Source organism: Clarias gariepinus, chromosome 14, assembly GCF_024256425.1.
Source record: "Clarias gariepinus isolate MV-2021 ecotype Netherlands chromosome 14, CGAR_prim_01v2, whole genome shotgun sequence".
NCBI classification, from domain to species: Eukaryota; Metazoa; Chordata; class Actinopteri; order Siluriformes; family Clariidae; genus Clarias; species Clarias gariepinus.
In genome coordinates this window covers 8,778,051-8,802,372 of record NC_071113.1, presented here as the reverse complement: position 1 = coordinate 8,802,372, position 24,322 = coordinate 8,778,051, and the positions used below count along the sequence as shown (strand labels likewise).

The 24,322-nt window shown below is 39.3% G+C and overlaps 1 protein-coding gene across 1 annotated transcript in view; it reads left to right on the top strand.

Moving 5' to 3' along the window:
- The window catches only part of pcdh15b (protocadherin-related 15b), a 244,070-nt gene that overhangs the window by 196,828 nt on the left and 22,920 nt on the right, over positions 1–24,322 (top strand). The window contains exons 25-27 of the mRNA XM_053511130.1: positions 13,937–14,046; positions 17,282–17,422; positions 19,231–19,358. Coding sequence (XP_053367105.1) covers positions 13,937–14,046; positions 17,282–17,422; positions 19,231–19,358 — 379 coding nt within the window. The remainder of the gene's footprint in view (positions 1–13,936; positions 14,047–17,281; positions 17,423–19,230; positions 19,359–24,322) is intronic.

Here is a 24,322-nt window from a genome sequence, read left to right as displayed (position 1 = left end):
CTTCGAAAATAAAATCCTACAAAAACTGTCTAGATGGAAGTGTCTCAGCAGAAAGTCTTGTATGCAAACAAACAAAACAAAGAAACATTCAGACATAACTGAACGCCTTCCTGCCTCTGACACCGGCCAAGATGGAAGCATTTGTTATGTCTGGCATATACTCAGTCAGGGGATTCGCTGTTTAAATGACTGGAGCTCTTGCAGTCATGTGATCCAGAATGAAAACATTTGCCTTTTTTTTTTGGCAGTCAATAGGCCTGCCATAGAGAACCCCCGCCAAGCCAAATAGTGATGAATCGCTGGCTAAATTTTTTGTCATGGATTTTACTGACCACATGATGAGAGACTAGTTAACATGCATGTTGAGAAACAGACTTTTAAGAACCGTGCACTGGCAGATTTAGTCTGGCTTTCAGTCTCTGCTGTGTGGTCTATCTTACAAGTTGCTGAGGCCGCTGCACTGGTGGATTTAGTTTTCACATATGATAAATTCGATGTGTTTAAAAAAAAATTGCATGACAGAAGCTTCCTAAGGAGGAAGGTCAAAGACATGCAGTAAATGGGGGTTAAATTTAATTTTAGCACTCGTTGTGAATTTATCAGGTGCTTTTTAGCCACAATCCCCTTAGGGTGCTGCGGGAGAACTCTGGTTCTCTCTCTCTCTCTCTCTCTCTCTCTCTCTCTCTCTCTTTCTCTCTCTCTTTGTCAGCACAAAAAAAAACAAAAAAACACCAATAAATAACCTTAATAACAAGACAGGTGGGAAGTATTACATTACCTGTAGGCGACGCTCAACCACGCGCTTTTACCAATTGACATTATCACAAAGCGGCTTTACACAGTCAAAAGAATTATTTAAGTTTGTATGAGATGTGAGTGTGTATGAATCAAAATGATAGGATTGTCCCTAAGGATCAAGCCGAGGACGACGGCGACAGTGGCAAGAAAAAACTCCCTGAGATGGTAATAGGAAGGAACCTTGAGAGGAACCTGCCTCACCAGGTGAACGGTTAACAGATATTGATCTGCATCATACTGTGTGAGACTAGAAGTTCAGTGTAACAGAAGATGTGTTTAAGTCAAAATTGAGTCCAGTTCGTTATTGGAGGCTCAGGTAGACTGTAGACCTTGCATTTACAAGAGTGTGGTACGTTGGTATAGGAACATCATGAATTTCCACCATAGGAACTAAAGTTTTGCAAGAAATTTTCCGAGCCGAACGCTGGCCAAGTTGTGCTTACGTCCAAGAGCCAATCAGACTTTGTTTGCGTCATTGAAAAGCCGAGTGAAGTGAGGTTACATACTTTGCATTCTTTTGGGGTTTTATCTTTTTACATTTTGTGCAAGATTTATTGAAGACATAGCACCAAGGGTCCCAAGAAAGTTGACAAGAAGAAAAGGGAGCCACTTTCAGTTTTATTTGTACAGCAGCCGGTGCCAAGAGGAATCATAAATTAGGGTTAAGTGAGGATAAATGTCTGTTTATTTTATATTTTACTTAATTTGCATGCCTTTTCAAATTTTTTTTTTAAATTTCGCCTTAAGCACTCGCCTCCAGAACTCTAAATTAGAAAAGTGAATTGAATCGTTACATAATGTGTATTGAATATGCATTGGATTGAATTTACCAAACATGTAGTTTCTGATTATGCGAAGATAAAGTGGTCGCTACATAAATGCTTGTGATCACCATCAGGGCTGAGTAGTGCAATGGTTAACTCGTTGGATGTAAATGTAATGTAAATGGGCTCATCTTTAACCAGGATTAGCCTTGTCTCACGATGGCTAATAATTGCAAATCTCTATTCCTTTTGTCTGTGGGATATAACCATTATCCAGGGTTTTTAACCTCTAATTTGAATTCCTATGCACAACATTGCCTGTTTGTGTTAACAACAAGCTATTGATGTAGTGATCAGGGTTATAGAAAGGTCGCGGGAGCAAAAGAAGCAATGTGACAAATGCAACCTCGACCTGAATAAAGCGGGAAGGGTTTATTGCTTTTAAAGAACTCAATCCAAAGTAACTTTATTAACTTTTCAGTTGACTTTTTATTCTGGTGTTCCCATGAGGTCAGAAAAGCTCTGAGCTACGCAGAACTCCAACCTCTCCATTCTGTATTTTTTAAATGCAGGCATTGGCCATATTTAACACCATATTGTTAAGACGTAATTGCGGTCTAGATAATGGCTTTCTGACTGCCATATAATCCTTTTATTTATGTACATAATGTTTTATGGCATGTACTATCATATCATTTTGCTGCGCACTGTTGTTTATTTCCTAGTGTTGATCGGAGTGAGGATTGTATGTCATCGATGACTTTGATGAGCTGACACCCCTACTACAAGAGCGCAGAGAGAACAAAAGTGAATCAGGGGCATGAGACCGATTAATCATCTTAATGGCTTCTCTTACTTTAATCCATGTATGGCTAAATCACAGATGATTTCCTGTGCACTCTGTTTCATTGGCAGGACAAGGGCTGCTTATAAAATATTCATAAGGCTTTATAGGCTGCTCTAGAGCTTGATTAGTAAACACCCAAAGACTGCTATGTATGCAAATGAGCCGAACACTTGAGTGCAAAAATTTGACTGCTCAAGCTTCAACATTTTAATTTAAAGCATTAGGTATTTATTCGCTCCGAGTGCTGTTGGTACTCATTTTGAAACTCAGAAACCGTTTTATTTTCCACTTTCCACAAACCTAATCTTCTCTTATATCTCTCCCGGACGATTTTCTAATTGATTGTACCGCCCCTCAGACCCGATAATATAACACCTTCCTTTTGTCGCAAGCCGTCAAAATTGCTTTGTTGAAGTGATAAATTGCTGGCGGTGGTGATTTGTGAAGCAGCAGCTGGAGTTAGCGTTCTCGCTGGCTCAAACAGCCGATCTATAATACACAACACCCTTGGAATTAATATGTTCTGGTGGAGCGGAAATTGTTTTTGAATGGCAGAGGACATTTCATTCAATGACCACCTCTACCCCACCAAGTTAACCAGAAAGCAGCTTGCCCTTTTGCTCTTGTTTGGAAAGGACAAGCGCAGTGTGGCACCTGGTTGCCAGCGCACTGATTGCAAAAGCTTTAAAAAGGTCAGCGCGTAATCTACTGCCAGAACCTTTAGCACAGCCAAAAAGGGCCTTTTTTATTTAAAAGGGGTCAGCACGGATTGCCATGGAGCGACCCTGGCTTGCTTTTGAGGCATGCTAAGTTCTCACGGTGGGTGGCTCTCAAGCTGATGCGCACTACAGAGAGGAGAGCGAGGCTGTTGACTGCACTGGCTCATGAAGCTGGAACATGTTGTGTAGTAAAGGTGAGAGAGAGAGTGGTGGAACATCAGCTAGAGAGGCTAAAAGAGCAAAGCTTACACCTAATTCCACTTTAACCCTATGACATCCTAAGAAAATGATAACTTTTGTTTTGTTTTGATTATGCTTTTTTTCCCGAGATTTAATAACTCAAATAATTTGTAAACAAATTGTGTTAATGCTTTGGCTAAATAACATTTACAGCTTTGGAAACAAATAAGGAAAAAGTCCTATAAAATGCAGTTGTTTTGTGCGGTGGTGAATTAGATTTATGCGTTTATACTAGAGTTTAAGAATAGTGTCCTTAAACCGAGTGGTAGAGATGGATCAATCAGATTAAGTGTGACTCAACCGAGTGGTTGAGATGGGTACATCAGGTTAAATTTCCAATATGATATACAGTGACTTAAAATGTTCTCTACCAAAAAAAATTTAAATGATCAGAACATTAAATGATCGATACATTTAGAGGGATAAAAAATTTACTTTTTGGAGCATTTGGTGTACTTTATTATTTTCTATAGAAAGATTTCAAAACAGAAATACAATTTAAAGATACTGCATCATCTAGAGGAATTATTTTAGCATAGCATACCTCAACCGAGTGGTAGAGATGGCTGTTTGGTTATAAAATAAAATAACTGATAGCCAGCATGATGCAATAAATTATTATAAGCTGGTGTGCTATTTAAGTGCATAAACACAGACATAATTAGGTATATAATGTATTGATGACTTGGCTACAGTCATATACTGTATATATATACACTCACCTAAAGGATTATTAGGAACACCTGTTCAATTTCTCATTAATGCAATTATCTAATCAACCAATCACATGGCAGTTGCTTCAATGCATTTAGGGGTGTGGTCCTGGTCAAGACAATCTCCTGAACTCCAAACTGAATGTTAACCAGAATGGGAAAGAAAGGTGATTTAAACAATTTTGAGCGTGGCATGGTTGTTGGTGCCAGACGGGCCGGTCTGAGTATTTCACAATCTGCTCAGTTACTGGGATTTTCACGCACAACCATTTCTAGGGTTTACAAAGAATGGTGTGAAAAGGGAAAAACATCCAGTATGCGGCAGTCCTGTCGGCGAAAATGCCTTGTTGATGCTAGAGGTCAGAGGAGAATGGGCCGACTGATTCAAGCTGATAGAAGAGCAACTTTGACTGAAATAACCACTCGTTACAACCGAGGTATGCAGCAAAGCATTTGTGAAGCCACAACACGCACAACCTTGAGGCGGATGGTCTACAACAGCAGAAGACCCCACCGGGTACCACTCATCTCCACTACAAATAGGAAAAAGAGGCTACAATTTGCACGAGCTCACCAAAATTGGACAGTTGAAGACTGAATAATGTTGCCTGGTCTGATGAGTCTCAATTTCTGTTGAAATGGTAGAGTCAGAATTTGGCGTAAACAGAATGAGAACATGGATCCATCATGCCTTGTTACCACTGTGGTACCACTTGTTACAGGCTGGTGGTGGTGGTGTGGGGGATGTTTTCTTGGCACACTTTAGGCCCCTTAGTGCCATTTGGGCCTCGTTTAAATGCCACCGGCTACCTGAGCATCGTTTCTGACCATGTCCATCCCTTTATGACCACCATGTACCCATCCTCTGATGGCTACTTCCAGCAGGATAATGCACCATGTCAGGAAGCTCGATTCATTTCAAATTTCTTTGAACATGACAATGAGTTTACTGTACTTAAATGGCCTCCACAGTCACCAGATCTCAACCCAATAGAGCAACTTCGGGATGTGGTGGAACGGGAGCTTCATGCCCTGGATGTGCATCCCACAAATCTCTATCAACTGCAAGATGCTATCCTATCAATATGGGCCAACATTTCTAAAGAATGCTTTCAGCACCTTGTTGAATCAATGCCACGTAGAATTAAGGCAGTTCTGAAGGTGAAAGGGAGTCAAACACCGTATTAGTATGGTGTTCCTAATAATCCTTTAGGTGAGTGTATACAGTCCAATAGCAAGTAGCTTACCATGCTACAGTACATGTCTGCCAGGAAACTTGTAGTGTTCTTGTCTTGGGCCCCAAGGCTACTCATTTTTGTTCATCCCTAAATATGAGAACAAATTATGAGACATTATTGTGAAAAGCCAACCAGACTAACCATGGAAATTAAATGAGACTGTAAACATAATCATAAGTAGCAGCATTTAAAAAAAAGAACAAGATGGTGCATTTTAGTAATAATTTCTACATTAAAACCCTGTTTTTTGCACAACGGATTAAACACTTTTGTCTAAATTGTCTTGTTCCTCTAAGGACTGGCATGATTGTATCCTAACACTGCTGGCTTTCGGTCCCGATTATCATCAATGGCATGTTAAGAGTGAACTATCCTTTCATATCCTTGAGCTGCTGGATCAGAGGCTACCTCCAAACACTAAGGGTTTAAAAACATGCACTTCAGTTTCTATTTAAATCATGTAAAGTGCATTTTCTAGTGTGCATACAGCGTGCGTCTGGCACAGTCAGACAGATCCATTTGTTAAAAAAAAAAAAAGAAAGCAAAAAAAAAAAAAAAAAGAAGAAGTTATCACATATTCATGCCAAATTGCTATCAGCCAGCTACTCTGGTTTGCATTAGATAACTTATGTTCCTATTTTGTGCTTGAATGCCGGCGAGTTGTTTCTTTTATTACATGCCAAGAAAACAAAGCCTGGGGTTTCTGAAGAGCGGCAGTTGAACGTGTTTCAACAGAACGGTATGAATATGGACAAAGACTAAACTCCCTGCTGGTATCCAGAATATATTTGCCTTTGGACTGTGATCTGTATAAAGGACAAAAGTCAGGATAATTTGTGGCCGTCCTGTGTTAATGTAACACTAATATTTCTAAGAATGTCGACTATGAATTATGTAGGTTATTACTTTTTAAAAGAGAAAAAAATATTCAAACTGTGCTGAACGTGATCTTGTACCGCGATCATCACAGAGCAGATAAATAATATGGGTTAAACCTTTTTTTTTGGTTCTTTAACACATTACACAAATAACAAATAAGCTCAAAATATGGCATTAAAACCCGTGGTTTTCTTCCTTATCCGGGAGTAATTTGTAAGACAGCTTGAAAAAAATAAATTCTCATAAATTAGTTATTTTTTACAAGGGAGTTCTTTTGATAAATGAACACGTAAAACTGATTGACATTTACAGAAGACTTGAAGCACAGTACAGTGATCAGACACTTAGCAGCGGTAAAACATTTGAATGGTGCAAAAGTTTTAAACAAGTCCGTGCCTCCGACTCCCGACTGGGAGTTATTGCGTCATCCCTGTTCAGTCAAGACCGTGCTCTAAGCCATTTCCACATTTATTTGGGTCATTAAAGGAGTTCCTGGGAGGCCAGGGTTGCAAACATGAAACAGCCAGTCTGATCATGTCTCCGGCATACTGAGAAAACTTACCACATTGATGGTATCCAAGCACTAGTGAAACACTGGGATGAATGCGTTAGTGTAGCCAAAGGATTCTATACAGAAATAAAGGTTGTTTTTACTTCCATAACTGTGTTCTGTTATTCTGCACAATCAGAAGCCCCGGTTTTACTTGATCTTCCCTCGTAATAAATATAGAGCAAAAAAATACAGGCTTCAGGTTGCCATGAAATCCCGAACGGATACCGGTGTCTTATTTGCACACATTGCAGATTTTATTCCAATTTCACTAAAAATGCTCTCTCTACCTTTACAGTTACACAGCCTCATTTACCTGGGGGAAAAAAAGAACATTACTGTCAAATTCAGGCTTGCAATCTCAGGAAATGAGATCATAAGTAATCCACATTATCAGGCAAATCCACATCAAAGCAGTCTCAACACCTGAGGTTAAAGTCACTCCTGGCATGTAGTTAAACTAGAACCTCACTATACTGTACTCCCTGCACTCCACTGATCTCTGTTCCCGCTAACATTGGTAGGGAAATAATCACAGAGGTGGTCATTCTGGATTTCCTGACATAAATGCCTTTTATTAGGTCATCATTTTATAACTTTATGTGCTCCCTGTATGGAAGTGTGTAAGCTCTCATCTCTCATCTATTTTGATAATGTGATGGCAAAGAAGGATTCCCAGCAGGAACTCTAACATCGTACTGTATGACGCCGTCATATGGTTAGATATTGTATAGTAAGTTGAAACAGTACTTCGGACCAAAAGTGTTTGTGAAAGTGACATTGATTAAAAAAGAATAAATGAAAACAACGTACAGTAGTGTTGTAAATACAACAGAAAGATTGTTTCGGTTGTTCCTATCAAGGGGTCGCCACAGGAGACCATCTGACCGGCACACATCCTGGCATGGGTTTAGTCTTGGCAAAAGACGCCTTTCCTGATGCACACCTCCCATTTTATCCAGGCTTGGGACCAACACTGCATGCATTGCGCAGGTAAGTATGGGGTGTGGTGGCATGAACCCCGGACAACAACCTAGAGCCAGCACGAGGCAGGGTACACGCTGGACAACCCATCGCAGGGCACACACACACACACACTTGCACATTACAGGCAATTTGGGAATGGCAATTAGCCTAATCTGCAGGTCTTTGGACTGTGGGAGGAAACCAAAATACCCGGAGGAAACCCACCAAGCATATGGAGGGCATGCAAATTCCATGCACACAGAGACGGGAATCGAGTATAGGGTTGTGGATGTTTTACAAACAGAACTTACATTTGTTTGTTTTTTGGCCATTAAAACAGGTTTAGGACACAGTTCAGCCATAGTGGCATGTTACTGTTTTTCCTACACACTGGGACACCCCCAACTAGTTTGGAAAAGGCTGTCTCATTCTGTCTCGTTTGAGTCAAAATGCCCGGTTTGAAATTTTTACTAAAGTTTTTTCTTAGAGAGTAATTCTTTTACCGCTTATTTACACTTTGATCCGTGCACCATTTCTGTAGCTGTACATGAGATCTAAGCATGGTGCAGCGGAGGGCAAAGGATCAGCCATGGAATTCATGTGAACGTCCGCCTCAGGGGGGCTCATTAGACACTTAAATGTGTGTGTGTGTGTGTGTGTGTGTGTGTGGACTGGATTGGAGCAGTCATTATAGCTTTGTCAGCACACTCAGAGCAAGCGAGGAATGCACCCTCTTATCTGGGCCAAAACAGCACACCATGGGCAGGGCGGGCAGGCCAAGAGCAGCTTGGTGAAGAGACAGATGGTTTGTGTGTGTGTGTGTGTGTGTGTGTGTGTGTGTGTGTGTGTGTGTGTGTGTGTGTGTGTGTGGTCAGGGAGTACTTAAAAAGGGATTACAAGAGGTGAAGAAGCTGCTGAGAGCCTCTGTCATCTGCTGGCCTGGAATAACAACAGCTCAAGTGTATCGCCTTCTCCAGTACCTGGAACAGAACAAAGGGCCTTGTTGGTTTGTTCAGCACCAACATTAACTAGGAGAAGAAAAGAAAAAAAAAAACTTAAGACAGTATTCACTAGTGTATTTACAAGTGTTTCACTAGTGCTTGGATTCATTTTAGATAGAACATTTTCTCAGTACAACAGAGCCATGCTCAGACTGCCTGTTTCACGTCTAAAACATTGGCCTCCCAGGAACCTCTTTAATGACCCACACATGTGGAAATGACTTGGATCGAGGTCAGGAGTTCCTGGGAGGCCAGTGTTTCAGTGACGAAATGCAGGCAGTCCAATCGTGGATATGGCATACTGAGAAAACTCAGTATGGGATGGGATCCAAGCACTAATAAAATTGGGGGATAAGTGCATTAGTGTATCAGAGGATTATATAGAGAAATAAAGATAGTTTCTGCTTTCATAATTGTGTTCTGTTATTCTATGAAATTGAAAGTCTCAGTTTGACTCCTTGTGTCATTTCAGTTTGAAACTAATTAACTTCATGTACAGTAGTGTGTGCAACAGATGCTGTAAGAACTTGCAAATGGGGTGCAATGTTATATGTTAGTAACTGTAATAAGGACCTATTTTGCAACATTCACCTTTTAGTATTTTTTAGTCATTCAGATATCTCCTGTGTGTATACTAACACAAAACATGAGAAAGGAAAAAGTATGTTTTTTCTTCTTTTGTCATTTTTATATTGGCCTGGGTTTAAACAAAGCAAATTATATGGACCTGGATTTAAACAAGTAAATAAGCCCTAATGACCTCATGGAAGAAAAAAAAAAAACGTATTTAATTGGCTGCATTTGAAGGAATGAAATAGAAGGAGTTCAAGTTATTAAAAAAAAAAAAAAAGCTTTATCTGCGGCGTATTTCAACGAGATCATTAATACACACACTCTGGGCGCTGGTTTCTTCTGAAAGAAACAGTAAAATATAAGACCTTTAATCTTGTGTATGTTCCAAGGAAAACCACATTAGATAAACAGCCAGTGAAACAAGTGGCTGCAAGTATAAAGATTGACAATTTTTCAAGATTTTCTATCTTTAACTATAAATTAAGGTTATACCACAGAGCTATTCAACTCTCAAGATCTCAACAGCCATGTGTTAAAGTGTTGGTTCTAGTGGATAATTGTTTCTATAGTAAGAGCTCATTCACAGGGACTTGTGTATGGTAAACACATCATACAATCTAAGGCAATTTAGATTAAAACATTGGAAGTGTAGTTATTTAACAATGAAAAATGTGTAGTTATTAATATAGTGAGAAAAAGATTTGTATAGTACTATTTATGTAATACTTCCCACACCTCACCCCACAGCTTATCTGCTGAACATCCTCTTCCTCTTTACACCTTTTTTAAACTTCCCATTGAGTCTAAAATTCCCAAATTTATTAATAAGTTTAAATCTTCTAATGTAAGCTCGATCCTCTCCCAACCCAGCTTGTTAAAGCTTGTATGTCCTCACTCTCCTCTCTTTTAACTCGAAACATTTACTCTATCTTTCAGCATTGTCCCATCATCTTTTAAAACAGCTGCAATTACTCACATGCTTAAAAAACCTGGTGGAACCCCTAATAATCTCAACAATTTCCTTTCAATTTCATATCTTCCTTTTACAATTATTTTTTACGTAGTTGCAGTACAGGTTTATACTCACCTTAGTAACAATAACCTCTTTGGTTACCAATGATCTTTTAATGGCTGCTGATGCTGGATAAATATCTACTAAATATCCCTGTTTAGCTATAATTGGCATCACTGATATTCCTCTTGCCTGGTTCACCTCATACCTCTCTGACTGTACCCAAATGTTTGTTCTCAGAATCTCAGAGTCAGCAGTGGTGTTCCCCAAGGCTCTGTTCTTGGCCCCTTTCTGTTTCTCATCTATCTCCTCCCTCTTGGTCACATCTTTAGAAAATTCAGTATACATCCTTCTTATATCTCCACAAAGCCTGACTCAGCTTTTCTATCCTTCTTACCAACTGCTTAAACAAAATAAAGACTTGGTTTACCTTCAATTTGATTAAACTTTACAGCAATAAGACAGAGGTCCTCCCCATAAGGTCAAAATATATGTAACATTTTTCGTCTTTGATCGCTCCTCACCCCACACACTTATGCCACTTTTATACATGCACTGGTCACCTCCCGTATTGATTACTGTAATTCAATTCTAAATGGCTCACCACAAAAACTCCTACATAAGCTCCAACTTATCCAGAACTCTGCTCCCTGCATCATAACCCAATCAAATTTAATTCATCACATTACTCCCACCCTTCAGCAACTCCACTGGCCTCCCATCAAGTACAGTATAGAGTTTAAAATTCTCCTCCTTACATTTAAAGCACTTCATAATCTTGATCCCTCTTACATATCAGAGCTCGTTCAATTCTCCACCCCCTCTTGCACTCCCCACTCTTCTTCATCAAGGCTCCTTGTTACACGCCTTGCCCGTCTGACCACTCTAGGCTCTAGAGCCATTACAGTCTTACTGCTCCTTGCCTCTGGAATTCTCTCTCCGAAAGCATCCGTAACACAGATTCTCCAACCGGATTCAAAACTCAATTTAAGACTGATTTATTCAGAAACGCTTATTTTACATGATGTAAGGCTGCACTCAAATCTCAAATTATAAATGTCTTAAATCTCAATTTAAACCTCCTTCTAAATCATCATTTGTTTTTATTATGACACTGTCTCGTTTTATTTAATTTTTGTTTTAATCTACTCTTACTACTTAATGTTATCTCTGTTATCAATATTATTTAGTTTTATTGTTTCCTTTTTTTTTTTCGATCTGGAAGATGACCTTGGGTGACCAAAAAGGCACCTATATAAATAAAATGCATTATTATTACATTATTATTATTATTATTATATTATACTTTTGCACAGATTCTCGGGAGCAAGTGATTCGTAAATGACTATACGTTTTCCACGACAGTATAGATTAAAATTTTCTTTTTATATCTAATTAACTTTACAATAGTAGGGTGAAAAAGTGTGACCGCTGAGCGAATAACTATTAACAGTATGGAAATGAATTTTAACATTAGTAATAGCAAGGTGTTTCATGCCATTAAACATAACTGTAAATGGTTATAATGTCCAGCAGCACACTACCCCGGCATAGATAATTTTTCTAAATAAAAATTTCCCAGTAAAAGGCCGAAGGATGTTATTCGGGTCAGTATCACTATAGTGTACAGTTAAGCGTCCTTGAGATGTCGTAATTTCAGCTATAAAAAAATTAATAAATCTGACATTTTTAAATTAACGCCATACTGTATTGTCTTTATTAAGTGGACCTTAGGCTGGTAGAAATGGCGTAAAGTTTGCATATTCTCTCTGTGCTTTGTGGGTTTTCTTCGGGGCTCCGGTTTCTTCCCACAGTCCAAATGCATGCACATTAGGCTAATTGGCTTTCCAGAATTGTGCATAGTGTGTGTGTGTGTGCCCTTTAATAGACTGGCATTCTGTCCAGTATGTTTTCTGCCTTATGCCCTAAGTCTTTTGGGATTACCTCCAGGCCCCTGCGACCCTGTATACAGGCTAAAGCAGTATAGATGATGAGTGAGTGAGTGGGTCAAACTTGGCAAAAACAGGGTCAAGGGTCGCCTGGTATCTGTCTGTCTGCTTGTGAAGTTTGTTTGTTTTTCCCTATTGGGTTTCCTCTGGGTACTCTGGTTTCTACCCACAGTCCAGATACATGTAGACTTTGCTAATTGCCCATTGCTGTTTCCAATTGCTCATAGTGTGTGTGGCCTATGATGCTTTGGCACCGTATCCAGGGTGTACCCCGCCTTGTACACAAAGTCTCCTGGGATAAGCTCATTTAAGTATGGAAATGAATGAATGAAACGTATTAATACTTATATATATTTTTTATTATCAGTGTCTTGCACTGGTTGCTATAGTGTTGCTCAGTGGTTACCATTCTGTCCCAATTGGATGCAAAGTGACTGCTGTGACTTGCTTGGTCGTAACCAATTTGGTGGCTGCTATGCTATCCTTGTTTTAGGTGTTGCTAAGGCGTCACTAGGGGGATGTTATGGGATTCAGGTTGTAGCTATTCAGTTGCTATGGAAACTTAGGGTGCGGTTTTATCTATCCTAGTGATTGGTAATAATTTCCACACAAAATTAATCTTCTGGCTAACATTCTGCAAGGTACAGTATCTTTCCACCCTAATGCAATGATACGAACTAACTCTCGAATACAAACAGTATTTCAGCAGCAATATTATGAAGCCAGTATGCATGTTCTTGTCAGTGTCTTAATATAGAATATTGTTTTCTACTATCCCTCTCTTTTCCGGTCGGCATCTCTCATATATACTTTGCTACGTTTTGTGTCTTCATTCAGATGCTGTCACGTTTACCCCATCAGCCATTATACATCAAATACTATTAAGACCTGTGCCTCACACTTAATGACATAATGATACAAACCAAGCCTGTAAATCCTAGACGTGACATTTTTCACTTCCACACTGCAGGCTTTTCATGCCAGCTGTCTGATTCTGAAACAGCTGCATCCCCTCAATAATAAGACTTTCATGCATCCCATGCACATTTCACTCGCATTTTATTACCTTTGGTACAGCGAGCACTCCCGAGATTCTATTAACCGTAGTAGCTGATTAATTACTCACGCTTTTTTTTTTTTTTTTGGTTTCTTCTTCTTATTATTTCCTCCTGAACGTGAATCAAGAGTGCTTTTAGAACCTAAATGAATAGTGGTTGCTTCACAAAACAAAAGCCCACCCATCAATTTTTGTCCATGACTCTGGGTATTTATGCTCTTGGGTAAAAGGGTGTGAAAACCCTTTCGGATTATGCACAAACGTTCTGCATCTGCTACAGCGATCACAGCTTTCTGGTACATGATAGTGGTTTAGATTGGCATTCCCAGCATCAGTAGTGAAATACATTTAGTTGTGTGTGAATAATAGGTTTGTGCTGTTTAGCAGCTTTCTGCTGCTGGTGTACTAGACGAAGGATTTTTATTTTTTTTGTAATATAAATATTATTCTTGTCTGTTCAGAGACACTCAAGCTGATGGGCTAAAGCTTTTAGAAGAGCTAGAGAACAGATTTTGCTTTTTGTTCAAAGGTATTTTTTGTAGCAAGATCACTTTTTGTCAGAAGCTGTTCCATTGTCGTGATAAATTTCATTCTGTGTGTGTGTGTGTGTGTGTGTGTGTGTGCATGCAGGTTCCCACCAGTCAGCGAGAAAGCTCCTGTAGGGAGGGTGGTCGGGGTCATCCTGGCTTCTGCCATAAATCAGACCATCGTCTACTCCATCATTGAGGGGAATGAAGGGGGTGAGTGCTCACTTTTACCTGCACACTTCACAGCAAATGTGAACACGACGTAACTATTACACACCTTTAACACCTCTTCAAATAGGGTTAATTGAACGCTGGTACTGACATGGATAGAGGTTACAGAGGGGGAATATTAACATTTCAAAATGAATTATTCCTTTATTATGGTCTTCAGTTAAAAGGATAATAGCACGATTGCATACTAGCTGTAATACAGAGACACCAGCGCACTATGATCATGATCAGCCTGCAGGATGAGTGAAAGCTAGCAGGTTTAAATGTATAACACATTAAACCCAGAGTAAAAAGGGTGCAGAGATGGTGCACGGATGCTACTGAGAGAGCTGTGGAGCACGGACAGAAAGCTTTGAGATGGAGTTCCTTATTGCTTATGTTGTCTTTAGGGAGAGAAAGACAGGTAGAGGAAGAGGGAGAGAGAGAGAGAAGCATATTATCAGCAATATTAAGCCTCATGCTCGCAGTGTGTTCAGGTGAAATTGCTTGCTATATTGGGAATCCCATTAAAATACATTGGGGGTTGGTCAGAAATGAGAGAGTCTGGTTTGGGTTCGGTCTCATCAAAATCAGAGCATGCAGCTAATCAAAGTGCCTGCGGTTGCCATAAAAAGAACAAGATAAAGTGATGCCAACCCTTCAGAGTTGCTGAATCTAAGAGGTTTAGCACAATTCAACTAAGAGAGGAAATAAGCCTCAATAAATGATGACGAACCCTCAGATGCAGCTGGCATTTGCATCTGAAATCCTAATTTTACCCAGAGCATTAGCAATTGATGGCCTTTAGACCAAGACGAATGAAAAATCCCTAATTATGAATGAAAGCTTCCATGTTGGGTAGATTAAGGGTAGCTCTTTTTATTCAGTAATGTTAATTCAAGTATTTTTCAAGGGCTAGGTTTCATTTTAGCATAGTTGATTGAAATCTTTTCCCATAATGAAGACGTATTACAGTTCAATGGAGTTCTCGAGAAACAAGATAATTCAATGAAATAATCTATTAGTCAATGTCTATTGGTTTTCCCCCAGGTACTCAGATTTCCTCCCACAGTCCAGAGACGTGTGCTGTAGGCTGATTGGCGTTTTCAAATTGCCCTTAGTGTATAATTGAGTGTGTGTGCTTGTGCCAATGGTTTGGGTGTCCCATGCCTAAAATCCCTAGGATAGGCCCATGATCACCTGAGACCCTACACAGGATAAGCGGTATAGAGGATGGATGGATGGATAATATTACTACAGAATCCTAGACTTGATTCAACAACAGACCATCTCTCTCTAACAAAATTATTGACTATTATATAAAAATAAGTAGGTTTCTCGCCTGGCATGCAGAAGGCCTGGGTTCAATTCCCAACCTATACCCAAACCCCAGGCAATTCATGCAGTGCCAACCTGTGCCAAGTTCAACCAACAACATATAAAAATATTAGACTATTATAAGGAGTATAATCTAAAAAAAAAAGTAAAAAAGGAGTGAAAAAGTAAAAAAAATTAAAAATATTAGACTGTCTGTTATAAGGAGTATAATCAAGTGCCTGTGATCCAGTTCAGACCAAGTATTCTGTACTTCTTCACACAACTACTATTTATTTATTTATTTATTTATTTTTTCCTGATTTTCTCCCTAATTTAGTTGTGTCCAATTCTTCCCCGTCACTAGCGGGCTCCCACATTAAGGCTACTACTACCACTCAGTTAGGAGGGCCGAAGACTATCACGTGTTTTCTTCCAAACTATGCAATGCCAGCCGACCGCATCTTTTTAAACTGTTTGCTCACGCACTGTTGGGGGCGGCGTAACACACTTGGAGGACAGCGCTATCCACTCCTTCCGCTTGCATGAGCTCACAGACACTCCTGATTGGCTGTAGAGCCATGATTAATGTGGGAGCGCTAAGTACCTCTCATCCCTCCCCTCTGAGAGAGCTCGGCAGTACCTGTACATATAAATCCACATCACAGGTGTTCTAATAACCGTTAATTGTTGAGCAGTACAGTATATAACACACTAGCTTTCCATTTTTACGCTATTTGGGATTCAACCCCGAAACCCTAGAAGTAAGCTGATATTCTAAAGCAGAACAAGTAGGAATATAAAGTGCATGTAAATCTTATAAGTTTCTCAGGACTGTCCACCACCTCCATGGTTTATTGTCAACTTTTTTGGATTCACAGTACCATAGAATTTAAAAGTACTTTCACGCCGTTAATTACACCAACTGTCAGTCGCCAGCTCTGCCTGTCGCAGAAGGGGAAAAAAAGGTAAATAAACAAACAAATCATAATCTGTTGATAATTAATGGTCTTTGAATGCTGAATAAAAGCTTGATGTTTAGGCTGGATGCTTAAATCTTGATAGCTCAACCCTAGGACGTCTCCCTTCCACCATTTCTTTCATCAGCCATAAATCTTTGTTTACGACTTCCTCAAGTTAAAACACACAAGTTGTGTGTCAAGTCATGAGGCCAGTAATGCTAATAATATAATACATTACATTTTTATAGCACCTTTCACAGACCCAGGGTTGCTTTATGGAACAATCAAAAGAAATAAAACTAAAATACAATACAAGATAAAAGTATTTGAATGAGACTCATGGGTCAGGGAGAACATGCAGAATGTGAAGTGTTGCAATGCTTTGGAGGATTTTGATCATACCGTTTTCTGTTCTTTTTTTAGTCTAACCCAAAGCAACAAAGCAAAAGCACTAAAACTAAAGCACCAAGTGTAATTTTAATGGGTTGAGGGCAAATTCAACTGCTAAAGCATACAAACATGGGGCAGTGGTGGCTCAGACTGTTTAGGCGCTGGGTTGCTGGTTGGAGTGTTGGGTGTTTGAGCCCCATCACTGCTGTGCCACCACTGTTGGGTACTTGGGCAAGACCCTTAACCCCAAATCCCATACAATAAGGGTAGAAACATGGGAGGTTTACAACAGGAAGTGCATTCATGCATAAAACATGTGTCAGATCTTGCGGATCGAATGATCTCACGTGGAGACTCCTGAGACATCATATACAGTTGTTTGCTTCAAAAATTTTGGGACAGTTTGGAGAAGACCCATGTATGGGTGTAGTTCGGTGTCCACATACTTTTGGTGTGTAGTATAACTAATAATAATTTGATAATTGATTGCTGTCTTATTTATTACTGCCTTTTTTTAAATATTTTTTTTCCGATTAGATTTTAACCTTTGATTAAATGTACTTTTGCCACAGGCGTATTCAGCCTGAACAACCAGACCGGAGAGATCAGTACAGCTAAGCTTCTGGACTTTGAGAGCAACAACAGCTACGTGCTGCGCGTGGAGGCCGACTCCATGAGAGTGATCTCATCCAACCTGCGGGCTCCAGCAAAAAGTGAGTCAACAACCAATTTTGTCTCTCCAGTTCTCATCATGTTGTTGAAATCTCTGCACAGTGTTTATCCGCGACATGAACCCCAGGCCTCGTTGTTCATCTGATTCTAAATTTCCATTTCACACGACAACAGCGTACAGATAGGGACGCTAAGAAAATCTATTAAGATCTAATAAAAACACCTTGGTAGCTTGAGTGCATATCAGAGATTAATTATACACTTCTGTCACCAATTACAGAACGGTAATGTGGAGCTGTTTGCTTTCGCCCATCATGTAGACACTTTCAGTTAGTTGGGAGCTGGGAGCTTTAATTTATTTACAAGATTGCTCCCACTATGTTGACGTCCCTGGATCTGTCCAAGTCCTAGTTTCTCAAATCACTGTTTGCATTTGTTACTTTTTTTTTTTTATAAAACAAATTCTCTTTCCCGGGTTTAAAAGCCAATTATGATGAGAAATTTTGCATATTACAGGCATTCATGTCAACACCACTCTGTTCCTCTGTTAGTGAACATTTTCTGGCAGACATCTTGACAGGTCCAGACTTCACTGAAAAAAAAACAACAACTCTTCAGTAGTTGATGAAATGCAAATGTAGATAAGGCTGGTTGATTAATATCGCTGGGAAAAGGATGCGTGTGTCACCTTTTATGAACTACGTAAATGAAAGCTCTTTCCTTCAATTAGCAGAAACAATTAAGTACAACACAGATCAGCCTGCCGTGATGCATTAGCCCTGACCATGTGACACGCCGTGGTCAAGTCGCCTGCTGTGTGCCAGTGGCACACAAGAGAATGGTTTGGACGTCCCTGTGGTATAATGCTCTGTTATGTCATATGATGGATGAAGCTATGACTCTCTGTCGCTGGGAACTGACATGACTTGGCTTTCAACTCTGAGAAATGACCGAAAAGAAAGAGGGCATAATCTGCCGAGCAGTATTTTGCTATGTATAGGAACTCACTTTATCAACTCTGAGTAGGAGTGCAGCGGCTGCCATTTGCGGCATAATTTAATCATAGGTTTATTCCTTGCCTGCAATTGAGATTAAGTGCTAGAGCGCTTTGCGCAAGTATTTACCCCCTTAAACTCTTCCACATTTTCGCATAGGAACTGAGATGAGCATCATTGGGATTACATAATATGCCAAACATTGCAACATTGTTTACAAATTATAACAAAATTATAAGAAGTAGAGTTTGCATGCTCTCCCCATGCCTGTGTTTAATCTGGGTATTCTGGTTTCATCCTACAGGCCAAAGACACACATTATAGACTAACTGGCATTACCAAACTGGTCGTAGTATGAATGAGTGTGCTTTTGTCCCTGAGATGTGTTGGCACCCCATCCAGGGTGACACCAGCCTTTTACTCCATGTTCTACCCTACACAGTATAAGTTGTATAAATAATGGATAGGATTTGTGATTACCTGAGATTTCATCATGCACTAGTGTGAAAGCTAAAATTATTTGTGGTACAACTAGTTGCTATTAGGAGTCGAATGGCCTTTTTAATCTATATATGATCCTGGAAGAAACCAGAGTTTACTTTAGTTAGAGAACATACCTAATCAATTAGCTTATTAAAACAATTCCAATTAACATCCCAGCTGAACGTTCTACGAAACAGGATTGAATCCAGAACATGCCAAATCCATGTCTCTGCCCACATAGAGGAGGTTATGCACCAAACATCGGTGTAAGAGATTAGTCAAAAAGAAACCAAGAAGCCAAGGCACTGAATTAAAAGTTATGTACAGTAAGATTTGGTTTACTTAATGTGCAACTTTTTTTTTGCACACAGGTAACACCGCCAAGGTGATCATTGAAGTACAAGATGAAAATGATCATCCACCTGTTTTTACTAAACAGCTCTACCTGGCTGGGGTCACAGAGGACGCGAAGACATTCACATCTGTCCTGCAGGTTGAGGTTTGTACTGAAACATTATGCAAAGCACCAGTTTATGAGTAGTTTCTGCAATGCATGGAGCTTCGAGCCAATGGCTGGGCTGAAGATTATTTTTATGTTAGAGTTTATAAAACTTTTATTGGGTTTTGTTCTGTAGTTTATCAACATCCTGATAAAATGTTGAAGCTAACTAACAACATACAGTATAGACACACACACAGTATGGTTCAAGAGTCTGGAGGAAGAATCTAATCTAGGCATTTGGCAGATGGTCTTGGCCAGAGCGACATTTTTATCCCATTATATACTGTATCTAAACAGTTGGGGGGTTAAGGGCATGTTCGTGGGATTCGAACCTGAGACCTTCTGAACTGTAGTCCAATGCTTTTAACCACTGGTTGAAAGGCAAAGAATCCAAGATTGATTGTGCCATTATCTGCACAGGTCCAATGTGAAGTTGGACAGTTGGTGATGATTTAGGTTGCCATGTCCACTGTGCTTTATTGAGTTCAAAGTCAATACGTCCATCTACCAGGAGGTTTTATGCCAGTTTCCTTTTCAGCACACTATGACTATGTGGTTTGCTGACCATAATATTACTCTGCTTGATTGATCAGCCAACTCGGCCTGACTTAAAATTCATGGTGGTATTGTCAAGAGAAAGATGAGAAACACACCACCCAACGATACAGAAGAGCTGAAGGCTGCTATAAAAGCAACCTGGTTTTAAATAACGCCTTAGCAATGACACAGGCTGAGCGGCTCTTTGCCATGCGGCATTGATAATGTAAATGAGCCCTGACCAAGTATCAAGTGTATAAATTACATTTTTTCAGAAGTTGGAAATCTGTGTATTGTAAATTCTTTCTTTACTTATTGATCTTATATATTGAAATATTTTGAGATAGTGTTCTTTTTTTTTTTTTTTCATGAGCCATAAGCAGTAATCATCATCATTATCATCAAAATTAAAAGAAAAAAGGCTTGGAATTGTTCACATTACATGTAATAAATCCTACATATACAGTATATGATGGAAAAAAAAACATTTTCACAATATTTAAATGTATTAAGATGCACTGTGTGTATTCTGGAGTGTTATTTCTAGAATGTTACATCATAACCCCTTCTAGGTGCTTCCACATATACAGTGTGTCGTCCATTTGAAATGAATTCTGATGTTTTCTAGTTTAGACAGGAGAGATCACAGCGAGGTGGTCTGGATCTGCTTTGAAGCGAATTCAGGTGCAGATTGATTACAGCAAGAATGTGAGTCGACCCTGAATCGACCCAAATGCAGGAGTTGAACCGAACCCGCTGTGCATTTTGGATTGCATTCTGTTTTTTTTTGTTTTTTGGTGTAGACGTCAACTGCTAAGTTCAAGGCATAAAAAAGTGCGTAGTCTGAGGTTTCATTTCAGCTGGAGCATAGTAAAATATGGGACCTTTAATGATCAATGTCACTCTGATTCAGACACATGAACCAGATTAATTGCTGCGAAAGTGCACTTTTGTACCGAATGAATACTCGCTGTGCGCTCCACTAAGGTTCTCCGGTAACTGCGATAATCAGTTATATGATAAACCACGATATTTAACATCCACTTTAGGCACCGTGGACACTTTAAACTGTTATCACTCTGCTCAACCACCTATTTAGAAGGTTTTACGGCGGCATCATTTTTGGGAAAGGCTATAATATGTATGCTGGGGCTCCTGTTTGTTTAAAAAGATACCCGGCAATTCAGGTACAGATAAACCTGTAGTCACATTTTGAATATCACGTTGTAATGAAAATCGTACATCATGATAAAGCCTTAGGTTATTACCGTTCATATTTAATGCCTGCTCCAGAAAAGCTCGAGTAGCACCGAAAGACATCCATCTCCTCAGATGTAGCTGTCTAGACAGAAAATTGCCTTCAACACTGAGTGGGTATAACTCTTGTTTGTCGACAGTGTAGGTGTTTGTCAGAAATTTTTTTTCGGGTGGTAATGGATGCACTGTTTGGTACTGGATTGACAGTCCAGGGGTGTTAAAAAGCAGGTGTGGACAGTATTCAACTGGCTTCTGTGAGATTGTTTGGCTGTGAAATTCCAAGGGACCATGATGCAGAGCTCACCGTAATTGTCAACAGCGCAGGCGACAAAAAGCCAGCCATGAAGATCCTCGTAAATCAGCCAGGCATTCTGCTCCAGCACATACAAAGTCTTCATTAACAGCCTCGCTCCCTTTCTCCTCCTTTCTTCTGCTCCCTTTCTGCTCTCTGTGCCTCCTCGCTCTCAGCAGGCAGTGTCTTTTGCCTTTGACGAGCTGTAAGTAAGGTCGCCCTGGCATTCTCCGAGAAAGGAAAGCCGATATATACGCTCAAGGTCGTTATACAGTATGTGAGGAGTGTGAGGATAGAGAGCTGCCACTTTTTTCCTGAAGCTGAGGCTTTATTCCCTTCATTCGGAGTGTATACGTATTGTCCAAGTTTATCTGGTATTGAAGTGCATGGAGTATAAATAGTGAAATAGCATGAGTGTGGCAAGAAGGTTTTTGATATCGTTAACCTGAAAGGAAATAGATAGAATCGGAAATATGAAACTAATGGATACATAACACCTTGGAAGCTGGAACAATGCCAATTAGTACATAATCCATTTCAATTAGGTGATAAATGAAAAATTATTGATTTAAAATTTTTTACCAAATTATATATTATAATTTATATAACTATATAGTATAAACTAATCTGTTGTTTTAATCTGTTTAAGTTGTTTTAAACTGTTGACGAATGGAATCATATACTGTATATATATATATATATATATATATGTGTGTGTGTGTGTGTTATTCTACATAAGCTATTTGTTCTAGGTAATTTATTTTTACAAGCATTTAAAGCCAGCCGCTCTGACATCTCAGCCAAAGCCGAAAATAACTCCATAGTCATTTTGAGTGAGGTGTATCGTTTTCTGTGTCATAAATCTCAGTACAGTATTAAAGCTTTTTTTTTTTACATACTCTTTGCCCCCGAATTGACATTATGAATTTTCTTTGATCCCAGTCCTTTGCCACTATAATTAATTTTCATTTCATATAAAAAAATATATAAGGCAGAATGGTGGCTTGGTGGTTAGCGTTGTCGCCTTGCACCATCAGGGTCCGGGTTCGATTCCCACCTGAGGTCTCTGTGCATGGAGTTTGCATGTTCTCCCTGTGCTTTGTGGGTTTCCTCCGGGTTTCCTCACACAGTCCAAAGACATGCACATTAGGCTAATTCCCAAATTGCCCGGAGTGTGTGCATGTGTGTGTGCCTTGTGATGGATCGACACTGTGAAGGCTGTACCCTGGCATGTGCCCTAAGTCTCCTGAGACACAGGATAAAGTGGTACAGATGTTACTGATAACATCACCGACTCCATAAAAATGAAAAAAAAAAAAACTCTCTTAAATATGAAAATTAATATTTGAATGCATTGATCATTTAAGTTAACATACTGTACATATGTTTAACATAAATAATTAAGAACAAATGAAATATCTCTTGCGATTAATTACTAGTCTAGTGGAAATAATGTATTTTTATAAGAATAGAAATTATGTCGAGGTAGTGCGATATGGCCTTACACTTTATCCTAGGCACATTGTGTGATGTAGGCATAGAGAATAAGTGGTAATACAAACAACATTGTTCTTTTACTGTATCTGTGTGATTCATGTTTGTCTAAAGGATTAAACACAACATTGATAAGATGAATAAAACGATGTCATCATGTTGGCAGTGGAGGCTTAATTCTTATGGCATCAGAATACCTTAATCCACAACTGATCAGGTGTTCAAGTCAAACCAGGACTTTTAATTATGCAGAATATAAGATTACCGATATGAGAATGAAATTTTTCTTTTAATTTCTTCTATTCTTAATTTCTTCTTTTATCCACTGCTTCACTAAAGCAATTATCCCAACATTTCACAAGTGTTTGGATACCATCAAGAGATTTCTCCATACACTTGAAGACTGCTTGCTTCACCTCTGAAACTCTAGGCTCCCAGGAACTCGCTAACATCTCTTTCTTTTATTGGAGAAAAAAAACAGTCTGGTTTGATCATCAAACCGGTTCTACTTTTAAAGCATAATGTATGACCTCATACTACACACAGCACCACTCGCACGTTACTAGGCTAGTGCATTAGTGGATTATTTAAAAAAATAAAGTTTTTCACTTTTATAACTCACAACCAAAATCTCCGGTTTGATTTAAAAGCTTATCGTAAAACGTGACGTAATAAAATGTTCTTGCATAGATGCTCAAGACCACAAAGATGGAAGTAACATTTTTATATGACAAACAGGAAGGAAGGAACTATTTCAGAAATTTGACCCTTGATGCTGTTTCCGACAAATTTGACAATCAGTTCATCTGCTAGTTATGATGATAATTTTATATAAATCAACAATTTTTTCTTTAAATATTGCATCAACATGAACAACTTTACAATAAATCAATGAAACAGAAGAGAAGGTTGATAATCAGTTTCATGATTCCATTTGAAATCAAGTGAGTCCCAACTCGTAGGAAATCCCTGGTTAATGCATTAAATAAACAATGCTTAAGCTATATTTTATTACCTTTCAGCTCCACCAACAACACCCCCACCCCTAAGCAGTGCCACCTCTTAAAACCTACACTACACTGGCATTTCTTTGCATAGCTATGCATGAAAACTGAAGCGGATGTGGTCATGAATGCGTATGTGCACATTTGTATTTGCGTGTGCAGGCGGATTGTTAAAAAGGTGTCTGAGCAGGAGAGCGGTGTCTTCTTCTCGCTCAGATGCTCTGTGGTACGGTGCCAGGAAAGCCATCATGACTCATGCAATAGATTGCAATAGATTTGCGAAGCGGCTCAGCGGCGCATAGCTTAGACTAATCTACTTTCTCATCCTTCTTTAAATAGTTTGAAGGTGGAGAAAAGACACGTAAAAAACGCTGCTT